Source organism: Pteropus medius, unplaced genomic scaffold (assembly GCF_902729225.1).
Source record: "Pteropus medius unplaced genomic scaffold, Ma_sr-lr_union100, whole genome shotgun sequence".
Classification (NCBI taxonomy): Eukaryota; Metazoa; Chordata; class Mammalia; order Chiroptera; family Pteropodidae; genus Pteropus; species Pteropus medius.
The window spans coordinates 12351914-12368033 of record NW_024349225.1 but is presented as its reverse complement, the minus strand read 5'-3'; the positions used below and the strand labels follow the sequence as shown (position 1 = coordinate 12368033).

Sequence of the window (16120 nt, the reverse complement as noted above, 5' to 3'; positions counted from 1 at the left end):
CTGTTTGCGATTACTTTTCTAACCACTGTATTATGTTAACCAATTAGACGTAGAATTTTCTTTAGATCCTGCTTTTTGGATCGTGACACGTCATTTATTTTTATGGCTCTCGAAGGGCAGTCCCATTTACCTCCCATGTTCGAGGTGTGGGCGGAATTTGTGTAGTGAGACCAGCTGGGCGGGAGGTATCAGCTGAGCCTCCGCACGGACAGGGGCTTTGGAGAGATCTCCATCTCTTCAAGCGTCAGCATGAGAGAGGAGGAGGAATTGCTGAGTGATAAGACTTTGCTGTCGAAAGCTCATAGGCGTGACCCAACATTGCTGCCCTCTGTGCCTGTGTCCTTCTGGTTTTCTCTGAAGGGTCTGGGACTGTCTTTGAGCCTGACTTAGCTGCCGCCTCCAAGGTGGTTTAAGTTTAAAGAGTAAATAACAGAATGAAATCAGGCCAAAGAGCTCGTCTCTGGCACCAGAGTGTCCAAGTTTGACTATAATCATCACCCCATTCTAAATTAGCTCGACGTTGGCCAGTTTTGAACCTAATTTATTTTTAATATCTACATAGTATCTCCTAAACAATTCTGTGGCTTTAATCTTAATGGAAACTCCTTTTTCCTTTTACTGTTGAGCAGTTAGTAGCTATAAGAAATACACGTCACCGGAGTCTGTCGCTTCTGATGGGATTCAGTTGTCAGAGCATGTATCCCGCAGATACAGACATTCTCGATATTCCATAATTTACTTCACTGCGAAAAAGAGAGAAGTTACTTAGAGCAGCATCCAGTTCTGGCATCTCTTCTGCCTGATTCTTTTATTTACATTCTTCAACCAGAACATTTAAATATTTTACATCAACAAGGATTCTTCTTGTCACCCTCGCTTTCCTTGTGCTTTGTCACATGGATTTCCCAGATGACTCTATTTTGATATTCTCGTAGGTCTGCCTTTACTCCTAAATACAGTCTTCGTTTTGTAAGAATTTCCAGACCTACTAAAGGCTCGGTTTCTGTGTATGTGTTTGAGACAAATGTAGTTTCTGTTCGCAGTCAAAGCATTGTTTGTGAACGTATGTATTTTAAGGTCCTGGACTGAAAAGAGAGTGAAGGTGGGCGTGCAGCAGACGTAGCCGCGCACGCAGAGGAGGAAGTAGTTCTTGTTGGTCTGTCTTGTCCTTTTGTAGCACAGTTAGTTTGTGTCAGAAAGAGCCACTGCTGTGCTGGAGACTGAGTATAACACGATGGCATTTGGTTCCTAGAGGAATTCCGTTCCTAAAGGAATGAGATGGGGTGAATGGTTCCCCAGCCCAGAGATCAGGGGTTCGGCCAATCAGGAGAAATCAGGGACTGGTATCTAGTTTGGCATTGTGTTCCACATTATCACCTCCACCTCCACTGAAGCCTTTTTAGTGGCCAGATTATCATTGTGACCAGCTGCCACGTGTTTGGATATAAATTGAGAATGGGCAGAATAGAATATTCACAAAACTGCTTCCTCTCAAAAAACAAAACTACATTTCGAAGTGTTCTGGGAACATAGCACAATTATTGCTTATAGGTTAGTCGGGCTGAGAAAGTAGAAATTTGCTAAATTTTGCGTGTTACTAAGTGGCCCCTGAAATGATGATAAATAATATTTTTAAATGATGGATAGTATAAGTCTTCCTTATTCTATGTGTGAGTGTTAACATTTATGGTAAAAAATAATACTCTGAAGCTACTTTCTTTATGCAGATTAATAGATGTATTCTTTTCTTCTTTAATAATAAAGTCCTAAAATTTGAAATTGGAGATAAGATCGCCCTTCGAAGCACAAGGGACTTAGCCTATAGACTTGACTCCAAAATTGGGGTTCTGTGAAGCAGTCAGCATGGACCGAACTTTAGCCAGCAGGCGAAGCAGAAGACCAGATTCTACATAGTGCAGTATTGGTTGAGATTAAAAGTGGGTTTATGAGGAAATAACAGAGTTTCCACTGCTGCTTTAACTTGGTTAGTGAGGAAGTAGAGATTCCGTTTCTGTTTTTATCTCATGTTAAGGTACCTCCTTAGCCGTAAGAATCAAGGCCACGTCTCTCCCAATTTTCTAGGTCAGTGGGCAAGGTTGACTTTTAATCTTAGACATTTAAAAAGCAAATAGAAAGTTTTTGTGTGTTATACTAATGATTGGAAATGAAGTACCACTGCTTTGTTGTCTTTGATATTGTAGAATCATAATTATGTGAAGGTCAAAATGAACAACTGTCTACTGGTCATCGGTTTTAAAGCAGTCTAAAATATCCTGCTGCCTTCTCCTACCATAAAGCACACACTTACAGGATCCGCTCCACTGACAGGGCCTGACCTTGTTAGCACGCTAGCTTCTCCTCTGTAGACCCTTCCCTGCTTTCCACATCCGTGGTTTTCACAGAAAGTGTGATGAAAAAACCCTGCGGATCTCTTTCAGGGAACGAGTCTAAGACGGAAGTAACTGCTGAAGCATGATATGTATAGCCCCTGCCAGGTCTTAGTGTTTTAATAGGAGAAATACCTGATACTGATGAATTAACTTCAGAGATTAGATTGAGAATGGAAGTTAGATTCTCTTGAAGTTCCATCATATTGCTGGAGGGAGCCACCTGTCCCCAGTACCAGCTTCCTGTGGCGTTCTCCCGCTTCGTGCCCCTCTTGAACCTTTAGCTACTGAAGTAGACGTGAAGGTTTGGACCGCTTTGTCAACTCATCATCCGACATCCTCTTTGCAAAGAGGCAGAACTAGCGAGTGTGCAGATTGCTTTACCTGCGACACTTAGAGTTTTATGACTTTGACTTAATTAATCTGCCCGCCTATGCCTATGCCTGCCCAATTCATAAAAGAATTTATGTGATTTATTACCCATAAAACATTGATCAAAGTTATTGGAGAAATTTTATTATATACAGTGTCACATTTGGATTTAATCACATTACCAATAGATATTATATGTTTACAGTTAAAAATAAATCTTTCTGCTGACCTTTGGGTAATAATCTTCCCATTTTCCTTACTTTTACAATATGATAATCACCTGTTTAGGAAAACTTTTTTTCTCCAAGCTTTTTAATTTTTATTTTAAACCTTTTTAAAGAAAAACAAGCTTTTTGGTAAAATACGAATTTTGGTTGTCACATTTCTTCCCTGTCTATAATGTGGAATTATACTTGAATTTTGTAATAGGACGAAGACAGTGTTATGGTAAAGAGTTTGGGGAAGTTTTTGTTTTGTTTTGTTTTGTTTAAGGATATTTAAATTTTAAATTCCTTCCGAATATAAAAATTCAGATTTATGCTTTATACTTTTTGGCTGAAATTTGTGTCCTATATTGGACTTACATAGTAAGGCGAATAAAAAAACAATTAGTCCAAAAAAAATGCAAAAAGACCATTATAAAATGGTTTTTTAACTATCTGATATTAAGTTATATGAGAGAATTTAGGTATATTGGTATTTTTTTCTGATTGAATTTTGTTTTAGATGCCATTCTAAATATGGTGAATATTGCCGCTAATATTCTGGGAGCAAAAACTGAAGACCTGACAGAAGGTACCTAATAATTTCATGGGTCTTTTCAATATCTGATACTCTAGGGTCTTCTTAGTTAAGAAAATTAATTAATAAGCCAAGCAATTTTGTTTTTCATTTAGAGATGTAGAAATGATCCAAAGCAACTTACCAGTCTTCTGTTATTCATTGATTATTTGCATTGCACAAGTTTTCTCGTATGATTGGACTCTGTCTATAAAATTCATGAATTTGTTTTTTGACTCTTTCTTGCTGTAAAAGTATAATGAATTTATCCTTTTTCTCTTTCTGAGGCTTTGATGCCCTAATGGTACTTCAAGTATGCGTTTCTTTTACTTATCAAGTAGCTACTCAGTTTAGAAAATAATTTTTCCCTTACAAAATGCCAAATAAGAATATTATTAGCAAGGAAAAAGAATCTTGCTTTTTTTTGTTTTTAAAAAATACTTAGTTCTAAGTACAAACTTAAAATGACCCATTTCTTCTCATTCTCTTTAGAAACTCAAGTGTCTAGAAGGCATACTAGTTTTGTAAAATTTCACAAAATTTGTAGTCACCTGACTTGGGTTAATTATCTAAGAAATGGGGAAAGAATATGCATTACTTACAGAAGTGACCTGTACAGTCACTTCTTTCTAAAAGAACTTTGATGAAAATAAACACAGTCTGCAGTAGCAAACCTGTTTGGCTTTTTTTCTTCTCCCCTGAGAAACTAAAGTTTTTTATTTGTTATAGTGAAATATTTTTGTGGTATAGCTTTTAAAAATTAACATAGGACTCTTTTCTTAAAATAGGAAATAAAAGTATATCTGAGAATGCCACCGCCACAGCTGCGCCTGACATCCCTGAATCGGCTCCTGTTTCAACTCCTGTTTTGTCACCTGAGTAAGTGGTACTGTGATACTAGAGTGCTGTTAAATGGGGAGCTGAATGTACTAGTACATACCAAGGTGCTTGTGATTCGTGTGTGAAGTGATTGTCTATAGAAAGCTCAGACTCGGACGTGGTTCCATAGTGTAGCGGTGAGCACATCTGCTTTACACGCAGAAGGTCCTGGGTTCATGCCCCAGTGGAGCCACGGTCCACCGTCTACGGCCATGCCACCCTGAACAAGCCCGATATCTGCTCAGAAGCTAAATGGGGTCGGGCCTGGTTAGTACTTGGATGGGAGACCACCTAGGAAGACCAGGTGCTGTAGGCATAAATAATAATTTAAAAAAAAAAAAGCTCAGACTCATAGAGCAGACATTCCACGGCCACTTAAAACATCTTTGAGCTGCTTTTGGGTAGTAGGAATACCCTTCACTCTGAACCAAATGTTCGTTGTTGTGATATTATGTATTACTTTCATTATTCACAACACTGAATCTTTTTCTTATTGAAAATAATTGACCAAACTCTGCATTATAGCTCTGAGGACAAATTTTAAAGTCTTGTTTTTATTAAGTTCAAACTTAAAAGCATCGATTAAGTATTTGTGCCATGCCTAGAAAGCTGTGAAGGGTACCTGACATTCCTAAGAAATCTATAGGATAGAAATATTCTTGGTGTTTCTAATTATGTGGAGCTGTGATTGCTGGTCCCGAGTTTGTAACTAGTTTTCTTCAGCTAACAACACAGTATTCCTTAAGTTTCAAAACTAAATGAAACTGATTTCATTTTACTTATATACATACCTCTACACACACACACCACACACGCACTCACACACACACACATATAAATATTTGTTGAAAGAGCAGGCTAAGGTAATAGTTTTTACTTTTTTGTATTAGAGTTTGGTTTTTAATACCTATTTTTGCGTAATTGTTTATTTTTTGTTTAATGATTATTTTTATGTATGTTTTTCTTAAATTCATTTTGGTGATTATATGTCAATCTGAAGAAAATAAATGAAAATAAAAGAATCCATGCCTGGGTGTCACTATTATTATTATGAAAAGACTTATTTTCTTTTCCCAGATTTGAGCTTTTTTTAAGTAGAGCTCTGATTAGGGTATATATAGATGGTATATAACTTAATTTTTACTAAATTAATTCAATTTAGTTTTTCTCCCTCCCCTTCTTCAGACATTGCTCATTTTAACTATTTGGTAGATAATAAGCCATAAACCACCTAAATATGTAAGAAGTGTTATTAGCAACTGTATCTGTATCTATACCCATCTCTCTCTCTCTGTGTATCATCTATTCAGAAAAGCATAGCCTAGTTATATTTTAGTTTGGTCCTTTTATTTTTATTATCAACAAAATGAAAGTACAGCTTTTAGGTATTGTCCATTTTATTCCTACATTTACTATTGTGATATTAGTCTCTATTTGAAGACATTTCCTGGCTTCCCTAGTAATTTGTCAGAGTAGGAAAATTTGCATATGAAGGTATTTTTTTAGTATTCAAATTTATTTTTTCAGATTGCATCTTTCGTGTTATATGGTCCTCACCTTATATATTACCTGCCGCATATTTATTGTGGAAGGAACCACAGACATTATAATTTCCAACAGTATTTCCACTAGCTCTGCCCCCATTCTCCCCGCCCTGTAGACATAGTCCAGAGCTCAAAGATGGGACTGAGTTAGTGGTGCACTATTCGTTTATTTTTAAGTGGGATTTTCATTAAAGTGGTTAAGTATTTGGCTTTAAATAATAAAAAATTAGCCCACATGACATTATGATTATTTTGAGACGGGGGGGATATGTTTCTTCTTTCTAGATAATCAGGTATGTGCGCGCGCGTGTGTGTGTGTGTGTAATGTCACTTTGGAATTTCTCAGATGAGCCGCAGAAAAATTATCTTTGGTAAATGTAGCTGCCTTTTAAAAGTAGGCTATTCAAACACAAAGAGTATTCATAAGTGTTAAGAATCTTAGATTCTCATTCTGGCTCTGAGACTTTATAGCCTTTGGGTAGCTCGGTCTCTGATATAACGAGTAATGAGGCTTATAAAGATTTTGTGAAGATTTGTGGAAGGAAAGGTACACTATATGTTCAGTAAATATTCATGTTCAAACAGTGCTTAAAGATTATAGAAAAAGCAAAGTCGATTTGGTAAATTTGGTGATTTGAGTCATCTGGCTGGTCAGCTGATAAATGGTCTTTTGTTACCATTTCTGAATATTTGCTTTTATAATGAAAATATTTGAAGGGGGAAAAGTAATCCAAAAGTATTTGAGTTTCATCTGTATTTCTTGTTAAAGAAATACCTATTACTTTGACAAGAAATACAGATGAAACTCAAATACTTTTGGATTACTTTTATATATGATATATGATACATCGATCTTCCTTAAACATAAATTTAGATTTCTAATTAAAGCGAGTTGTAATTAAGGTATGTGTTTCCAGGTTTGTAACCAGTGAAGAAAATGGCCATGACACAGAGCCGTCACCACCAGATACTCCAAAAGAAAGTCCCATCGTACAACTCGTTCAAGAGGACGAAGAGGAGGCAAGTCCATCTACAGTGACCCTTCTGGGCAGTGGTGAACAGGAAGATGAATCATCGCCCTGGTTTGAGTCAGAGACACAAATATTTTGCAGTGAACTGACCACGATTTGTTGCATTTCTAGTTTTTCAGAATACATATATAAATGGTGTTCAGTTAGACTGGCTCTTTATCGGCAACGCAGCAGAACTGCTGTGAGTAAAGAGAAAGATTATCTCGAGTCAGCTCAACCACCATTACTGCCTCCTGCAGAACCAGTAGATGTTTCAGTATTGCAGCCTCCAGGTGGAGAACTGGACAGTAAGGGCAAGGAAAAGGAAGCTGAAACTGTTGTTCTAGGTGACTTAAGTAGTGTGCACCAAGGTGATTTGATTAATCACACTGTAGATGCAATTGAACTTGAACCGAGTCATCCTCAAACTCTTTCTCAGTCTCTTCTCTTAGATGTTACTCCAGAAATCAATTCATTATCTAAAATAGAACTATCTGAGCCTGTACAGTATGAGGCAGGACACGTACCATCACAAGTGATTCCTCAAGAGAGTTCTGTCGAGGTTGATAATGAAACGGAAAAGAAGTCTGAGAGTTTTAGTTCTGTAGAGAAGCCAGCTGTGATCTATGAAACAAACAAACTTAACGAAGTCATGGACAGTACTGTTAAAGAAGATGGAAACTCCATGCAAGTTTTCACAAAGCCATCTGAGACAGTAGTGCCACCTGTAAACACAGCTGCTGTGCCAGACAGTGAAGACGGGGAAGCCAAAATGAACACAGCTGACACACCAAAGCAAATTTTGACTCCTGTCGTGGATTCTTCTTCATTACCTGAAGTAAAAGAGGAAGAACAGTCTCCAGAAGATGCCCTTTTAAGGGGGTTGCAGAGGACAGCTACAGATTTTTATGCCGAATTGCAAAATTCTACAGATCTGGGATATGCTAATGGGAACCTTGTGCATGGCTCAAACCAAAAGGAGTCAGTGTTTATGAGACTCAATAATCGTATTAAAGCCTTAGAAGTCAACATGTCTCTCAGTGGTCGCTATCTGGAGGAGCTGAGCCAAAGGTAAGCTTTAGTATGAATTAGCACAGTCCACCTCGTGCAGTGAGGTAAATGGCAGCATGCGATCTGTGACTAGAGGATTTAGTTATCTGGTGATATAATAGTAAGCGCCATTTTAGCTGGAGAGAGAAAGAAGGTTACTTGGATGCTGATCGGTGACCTAAAGAATCGACGTTCATTTTTAGAAGTACTCAGTGTCGTAGCACCTTTATTATTGGGCCGATAAGTTTGAATTACCGGTTTCTCCTTTCTTCTGTTGCTTATCTTTAGCCACTTTGACTCTTTGATTCTCAGGGCACTCATGGGAAAAATTATAGTCTGTAGACCTTCAAGCTCTTAGCGGAACTTGACAAGACTGCACTGGACGATCAGGCAGCACAACCCCGAGAATCCTGGTTCTGGCTGTCATCATCATGCTCGTGGGCTCCTCTGAGCCGGAGGCGGTGCCACGTGCCCGTCAGCGATGAGACCCCGGGCACGGTTCTCCATTTCTTAAACTTATTTACTCTTTTTTTAATCTCTTAAGTATACACTGTCTTTAAGACTCCTCCTCCAACATTTTGTACCTGCCTGGGCACTAAGTGTCCGGAGTTTCCAAAACACTTACCTCTTCCAGCTCTTCTTAAACCAAATGCTACTGAGATGTCACTAAGGCAGTCATCATGTCCTGAAGGCGGTTTCTTTCTAAGCTGTACATATGCTCAATCGGCAAATTGTGTGTGTTTGTGTGTGTGCGCGCATGTGCGTGTGTGTGCACATGCCCACTTAGCTCCTACGTCCCTGCTCTTGCCTCTGCCCACGCCCACCTGCACCCCCAGAGAGAACCACAGAAATCACTAGTAAAGCTTTCTTTAAATTGAGATATAGTCAACATATTAGTTTCACGTGTCCAGCGTGATGGTTTAATATACGTATATATTGAGAAATGATCACCACAGTAAGTGTAGTTAACACGTGTCACTATACAGTTGCAAGTTGTTTTTTTCTTGTGATGAGGACTTTTAACATCTCTCTCAGCAGCTTTTGAATATATGTAATACAGTGTTTATAACTATAATCACCATTCTATCCATTCAAGGAGCTTACTACCTTTGTTTTCTTCTAGGAGTTTTAAGTTCCCATGCCTTACCGTTTTATGATCAGAAGTTTGTACCTTTTGTCCCTTTTCACCCATTTTGCCCACCCTCTGTCCCCTGCCTCCGACAACCACCAGTCTGTTCTCTATATCTGAGTTTGGAATTGGTTTCCCCCACCCCCATTTTTTCTTTATTTTTAGTCCACATGTGAGATCATGCAGTATTTGTCTTTCTCTGTCTGACTTAATTCATTTAGCATAATGCCCTCAAGGTCCATCCATACATGTTGGCACAAATGGCTAGACTTTTTCCTTTTTTATGGCTAAATAATATTCCTCTGTGTGTTGTGTGTGTGTGTGTGTGAGAGAGAGAGAGAGAGAGTGAGAGAGAGTCACATTTTCTTTCTTCATCCATCAGTGGACATTAAGATCGCCTCCATATCTTGGCTATTATAAATAATGCTTCAGTGGACATGGTGGAGGTGGGGTGCATATATCTTTTTGAGTTAGTGTTTTCATTTTCTTCAGATAAATACCCAGAAGTGGAATTGCTGGATCATAAGGTAGTTTTATTTTTACTTTTTTGAGGAACCTCCATACTGTTTTCCATAATGACTGCTCCAACTTACATTCCCACCAATAGTACACAGAGGTTCCCTTTTATCCTTGCCAACAAGTGTTATTTCTTGTCTTTTTGATGATTGCCGTTCTAACAGGTGTGAGGTGATATCTCATTGTGATTTTGGTTTGCATTTCGTTAATGATTAGTGACACTGCGTACCTTTTCATGTATCTGTTGGCCATCTGTCTTTGGAAAAATGCGTATTGAGATCTTCTCCCCATTTTTAAATCAGTTTGGGTTTTTTTGGTTTTCTTTCCTTCTTTCTTTTGCTGTTGAGTTGTGTGAGTTCTTTATATATGTCATTAGATATTAACCCCTTAATCAGATATGTGATTTGCAAATGTGTTCCCATTCCGTAGGTTGCCTCTTTATTTTGTTGGTAGTGTCTTTTGCTATACAGAAGCTTTTTAGTTTGATGTAGTACCACTCGTTTATTTTTGCTTTCGTTGCCTGGGCTTTGGTGTCAAATCCAAAAACCCATCTCCAAGATCAGTGTCAAGAAGCTTACTGCCTTTGTTTTCTTCTAGGAGTTTTATGGTGTTAGGTCTTATGTTCAAGTTTTTAATTCATTTTCTGTTAATTTTTTGAGTATGGTGTAAGATAGTGGTCCAGTTTCAGTTTTTTGCATGTTCAGTTTTTCCAACTCCATTTATTGAAAAGACTGTCCTGTCCCCATTGTACATTCTTGGCTCCTTTGTTGTACATTAATTGACCGTGTGTACAACTAGTAAATATTATATAGCACTGAGATGCGTAGAATTGATGTTGAGGTAGCAAATACCTCAAGGGACCTCTTTAGTCTACCTGTGTAAGTGGTCCTGTATTGCACAGGCCTCAGTCAGAGTCATTTTCAGAAAGGGATTTGTCTCATATATTGAAATCAAAAGTGCATTTCCAGTAATAAATTATTAAATAAGAAAACTAATTTTAATCAATTCCTACTCCACAGGTACCGAAAACAAATGGAAGAAATGCAGAAGGCTTTCAATAAAACAATAGTAAAACTTCAGAATACTTCGAGAATAGCAGAGGAGCAGGTTGGTCATCTTCATGCCATATTTGCTTTTTATTTAAATTTCCATTGAATTTTGTAGAGTATTCTGGTAAGAAGGATAAGTAATGTTGGTTCACTTTTTCTCCTGATAGCTAATGATTAATCCTGTTATATAATAATAGTCATGTTTAGAAAATTATCTAGCTCTTAGCATTAATCTCTCCTCTAGAGAAAATTTTCTCGAGCATTATTCATATTACATTTCAAGATTTGCATGTGTATATATGTGTGTAGAATCGCAGTCGACTTTTATGTAACTTTGTTAATCTCTAAAATCTTTCGTGCTTTTCTCTGTAGATAATCTTAATTGATTCCAAATAAGAACAGCGCTGTTTCTTCCTAAGTCTTATACCTTTTATTTCTCCTTTTTTCTGCCTCTCATCTCTTGCCTAGAGCTGTACCATGATGCAATAGGACTGGCAATAGTGTTCATTCTCGTTTTGTTGATTTTAAGGGCATGATTTCGGTATTGCACCAACCGTGATGTTTGTTAATAAGTTTTTATAATGTGTTACCATGATGAAGAAATTTTATACTTTTATAAAAATTTATTTGGGACTAAAGGATGGTGAAATGGGGTGAGGTGAGGAGAGAGTTTAGTTGCATCTTAGTCTCAATATTCGACATATTTATAATTGTGGTTCTATAAAAAGTTCTTCCCATGTTGGTTTTCTTTTTATTATTGAGGTTGAGAGTTGCTTACATATTCAGAATACAAGTCTTTTAACAGAGGTGGACTTTACAAATACTTTCTTTCAGTTCATTACTTGTTTCTCATTCTCTTAAAAGTATCTTTTCAAGAACACGAATTTTTAATTTGTCGAGGCTCAATTTACCTTTTCTCTTTTTTTGCGAAATATTTACCTAACTCAAAGTCACAAAGATTAATTCCTTTGTTTTCTTCTAGAAATTTTATAATTTTAGGTTTATATTAAGTTTATGATTTAATTTTTACGTGCTGCAAGGTATGGATCAGAGTTCTTTTTTTGGCGGGGAGAGAGATGGGAAACATGAATATCCCTTTGTTCTAGCATCATTTGTTGAAAAGACTCTTTTCTCCACTGAGTTTCTTTTGCACTTTTGATAAAAATCAATTGACCATATATATATGTATGTTTCTAGGCCGTTTTTCTGTATCGTGTATCTATTTGTCTGTCTTTATGCTGATATTGCACTGTTGTGTTGTAGCTGGATAGTAACTTTGAACTCAAATAGCGTGAATCCTCCAGCTTTGATCCAAAAAACTGTTTGGATCTTGTTTGGGATTATTTCGAGTTTATATAGATCAATTTAGGAAATTGACATCTTAACAGTATTAAGTCTTCTGACCCATGAACACAGTATTCACTTAATTCTTCATTAACGTTAATACAGTGATTTCTCCTGTATATTTGCTCTTTGCTTTATATGCAGTATCTGTGCCTAATATCTCAAAGACTTGTTTAAGTACTTTCAAATAAACTTGTGTATTATTAACACCGTCGGAAGTAAATCTTGTTTCAAAGTGTTAATCGATCTATTTAAATGTTTATAACTGTCTAGAATTTATTGGTGTTTTCAAATGTCAGTCAAAAGAAACAGTTTAATGAGTCACGTTCAGCATTTTAAAAAGTGGAGTAGGGTAGAAGGTTCTGTAGTGGATCATAGTGAGGGGAGTAAGTGGAAGTTTTGTTATGGTTTTACGTATCTCCCTGCCCGCCCCGCCCCCACCACACACGCACAAACACAAACAAACACAGTTTTATTGTGGTTTTCTATATCTACCTACCTCCCACTCCCACCCCTCCCGACACACACTAATACACAGTTGTAACTTAAAATTCATTTAAGTCTAAATTTGAAAAACTTGAGTTACATAGCTGTTTCATACGGGGTCCTAAGTTAGAGTGTTTGATTTCCTTGGCTTCTTCCTGCCCTTTTTCTCCTCCCAAAATTCATTAATAAGCTGAATTTTTCAGTACATTCTACTTAATATAGGTTTATAACCATGAGTAAGATGCATAATTCCCTAAAATATGCATCATACTCATGGTTATAAACCTATTATATTTTAAATAATACACGTTTAGTGATTATTAAAGTTCTAAATTCAGAGCTGAGAAGATGGGTGAATTTCTTTCTTTGGCAATAGATTCTAGCATTGACTAGGTAATCACTTGTAAGTTTTTGACTCTGTGATATCTTAAGTTCCAGCCTAATAAGCTATAAAACAGAAAGCTTAAAACCTTGGTATGACCCTGCTTTGTATCCGAAAACAGTCTTCAGAATTTTTTCTAAATGTCTTTATGCCAACTGCTTTGGTTTAAAGACACGTTTTTAACAAAGCGACTCTTGCACATAGCTGGTTATATGGTGGTTTAATACATATGGAGCCCATATTAACTTGAAAAGTAATTGATTAACTTCTGTTAGACAATATTCTACATGGTAGCAGTGAGTGGCAAATGGTTTTTCAGGGGAAGGAGGAGGTTTGAACAGTTTGAGATTCTTGAAGTATCTTTTGTTATTTTAAATTTCTACTCAAAGTTTATGATGTTCATTCATTAGGAGCTTTCCTTATTAGTATCTCCGCCACCCGAAGAACTTACTAGTTTTTCCAGATTATTTTATTTACAGTTTAGCTTATGTACAGATGAAGCACAAAGAAAAGTAATACTTTTTTCTTCCTTCATCACAGGATCAGCGGCAAACTGAATCCATCCAGTTGTTACAGGCACAACTGACCAACATGACCCAGCTGGTTTCAAACTTATCCGCAACAGTAGCAGAATTAAAACGTGAGGTAACTGTGACTATTGGAATTGTAAGACACATAGAGAGAGGTTGTCGGAAAGGCAGGCTTCTTAAGAATAAGTATCTAAGACAAAATTGTCATTTGTTGAAAACTTTTCAGAACACCAGAATGTGACGTTATAAAGTTGTAAAGATCATAATCTTTTGGAAACATGGCTTTTTCATAGTTTTGGTCTTAACCTAAAATACAGTTAGTTATAAAGCCATTCTTTTAGGCCTTTTGCAAACTATCGATAGTTACAAAACGTACTTCATTTTCAGTTCTCAAAGGCTTAAGATGCTTAACAAAGCAAATATTTCATTGATTTAACAAATTTTTTTCAAGGAGCCAGTTTATGTGAGGCATGAGCTCTGCAGCCCCAGGTCGGGGCATACAGCGGGGACTAGTCCCTGGCCTCACAGGGCCTCCGGGGGGACAGGGGATACAGCCATGCGCAGGACGGCAGGAGAGAGCACGCAGTGCGTTTGTGCGGAGTGGCGAGGGGAGGGATGGAGTGGCTGCTTTAACCGGAGGGACGTCTAGCTTGTCCACGGTCGCGGCGCTAGAACTGGTGCTCAGGAGGAGTTAGCCACACAGAGGCTGGGGTCAGACAGACCGCTGCCTGGCCCAGCGAAGGGCCCGAGGTTGGGAACAGTGTGATGTGTTTGAGGACAGAAAGAAAGCCGGTGTGACTGGAGCAGAGCGGCTGAGAGAAGCGAGTCAGGGTGGTGGCAGGGGCCCGGTCACACAGGCCTTCAGAGGCATTTAGCGCTTGGATTTTATTATAATCGTTGCAAGCCATTGGGAAGTATCGAGTACAGAAGTGACATGGATCGGCTCCCAGACAGCATTACCAGAAAGTCCCCAGTTCCTGCCCTGTGGCGAATTCCTCCCAGGGAACAGTGAGAGCGGGAGCAGGGACAAGGCCAGTTAGGAGGCAGGTGCAGCAGCTTGGGTGAGGTGATGCAGGCTGGGCTGGGCTTAGAGATGCAGAGAACAGCGTGAGGTGGTCGAATCAGGATGTATTCAAGAGGAGGGAAGACAAGCCCCGCTGCCAGGTTGGATGCGTGGTCCCCAGGGTTTGGCTTAAATAACTGGAGGATCGGTGTTTCCGTTTCATAAGGTGGGAAGACTAGGTAAAAGCATGATTTTTTTTCCTGCCCGTAAAGAGATGGTACAGATGGAAGAACAAAGCAAATGAGATAGAACGTTAAAAATTGCTGAAAGGCAGGAACGTGTTCATCGTACAGTTTTTCAAACTTTTTCATAGATTGGTAATTTTCAAACTGGGGAAAAATAAAAAACAAAACGCCTTAGTTAGTAGTCCATTTGTAAAGATCATGCCCTGCATTTGTGGTTTTGAAGCCCGTTGAAAAATGTTTAAAATGATTTGTCCTTTGAAACTTAAATCCCACTGTATTTTTTCTGGTGTGATTCTTAAAGCATTATTATCATTCCCTTCTCATCTCAGGTTTCAGATCGACAGAGCTATCTCGTCATATCTTTGGTTCTCTGTGTTGTCTTGGGACTGATGCTGTGTATGCAACGTTGTCGAAACATCTCTCACTTTGATGGAGATGACACTTCAAAACTTCCTAAAAATGATCAGTATCTGAGCCCTAAAAGGTAACGTCGGCATCGTATTTCTCAGCTTTCTTTTTTTTAAACTATGCTCCTTGTATTTTTGAGAAATTGGAGCAGATAAATTGATACTGAGATCATTTCTTTCCCCATCTTATTCTCTTGAAATCAAAACATTAAAAACATCATTGGAACTAGTGAGATGGTTCTGTGCTGGGAGGCTCTGTAGACTAATAGAGAAAACACTAACAGCGCAGAAAAAACCCTGAAATGTTTTGCTAGTGAAAGATGCTTGAATGTGGAATTCAAAGGGAGAGGAAATAGGTATTTTAATATTGTACTTTTTAGAGAATGATCCTTCAGTGTTTTTTTGCATCTATTAGCAAGCACTGGAGTGTTACCTTAGAGATGAGTCTCTTGTGGCGTGAGTCCCCACGTAGCCCCCACTACAGAGTAAATTACATGTAGTTTACTCATTGTACCCAGTGATGATGTTTCTTAATGTCTTAGGTGTTTCTCTTCCTATGATGATATGAATTTGAAAAGGAGAACTTCCTTCCCACTCATCAGGTCCAAGTCTCTACAGTTAACTGGTAAAGAAGGTAAATTTCTGTGCATTTGCAGTCTGTTTATATAAATCGAAGCCGGCTTGCTTGTGGCATCTGTATAATGTCCATGTTGTGTTCAGGACCATCTGCAGCAAACAGCGGGTATAAGTAACCTTTGTGTCTGTGCTACGCCAAAGCCACCTTATCATTTTCACACTTTATTTCTGTCTTTGTTCCTAAAAGCCCAGAGGGTGGGGAGGGGGCCAAGTTTAATTAGCCGTTGGTAGCTGTGTTTGCACATGCCCCTGTTTAGAAGTATTTCTTTTTAGAAAGGGATGTTTGAGAAAGTTCAGCAGATATGGAAAACCTGAATGTGCTCCCATAGCATCCTGTGCTTATCTGCTTCCTCTTCCTGTACAGGTAGGAT

At 38.1% G+C, this 16120-nt stretch overlaps 1 protein-coding gene and 1 pseudogene across 4 annotated transcripts in view; both read left to right on the top strand.

Moving 5' to 3' along the window:
* Positions 1-16120, top strand: part of SUCO (SUN domain containing ossification factor) — a 58613-nt gene that overhangs the window by 35332 nt on the left and 7161 nt on the right. For all 4 annotated transcript variants that reach the window (XM_039881474.1, XM_039881476.1, XM_039881477.1 and 1 more), the window contains 7 exons: positions 3486-3554; positions 4328-4418; positions 6880-8043; positions 10687-10774; positions 13469-13573; positions 15036-15190; positions 15656-15747. In XM_039881474.1, coding sequence (XP_039737408.1) covers positions 3486-3554; positions 4328-4418; positions 6880-8043; positions 10687-10774; positions 13469-13573; positions 15036-15190; positions 15656-15747 — 1764 coding nt within the window. The remainder of the gene's footprint in view (positions 1-3485; positions 3555-4327; positions 4419-6879; positions 8044-10686; positions 10775-13468; positions 13574-15035; positions 15191-15655; positions 15748-16120) is intronic.
* On the top strand, positions 4621-4734 carry LOC120617793 (uncharacterized; annotated as a pseudogene).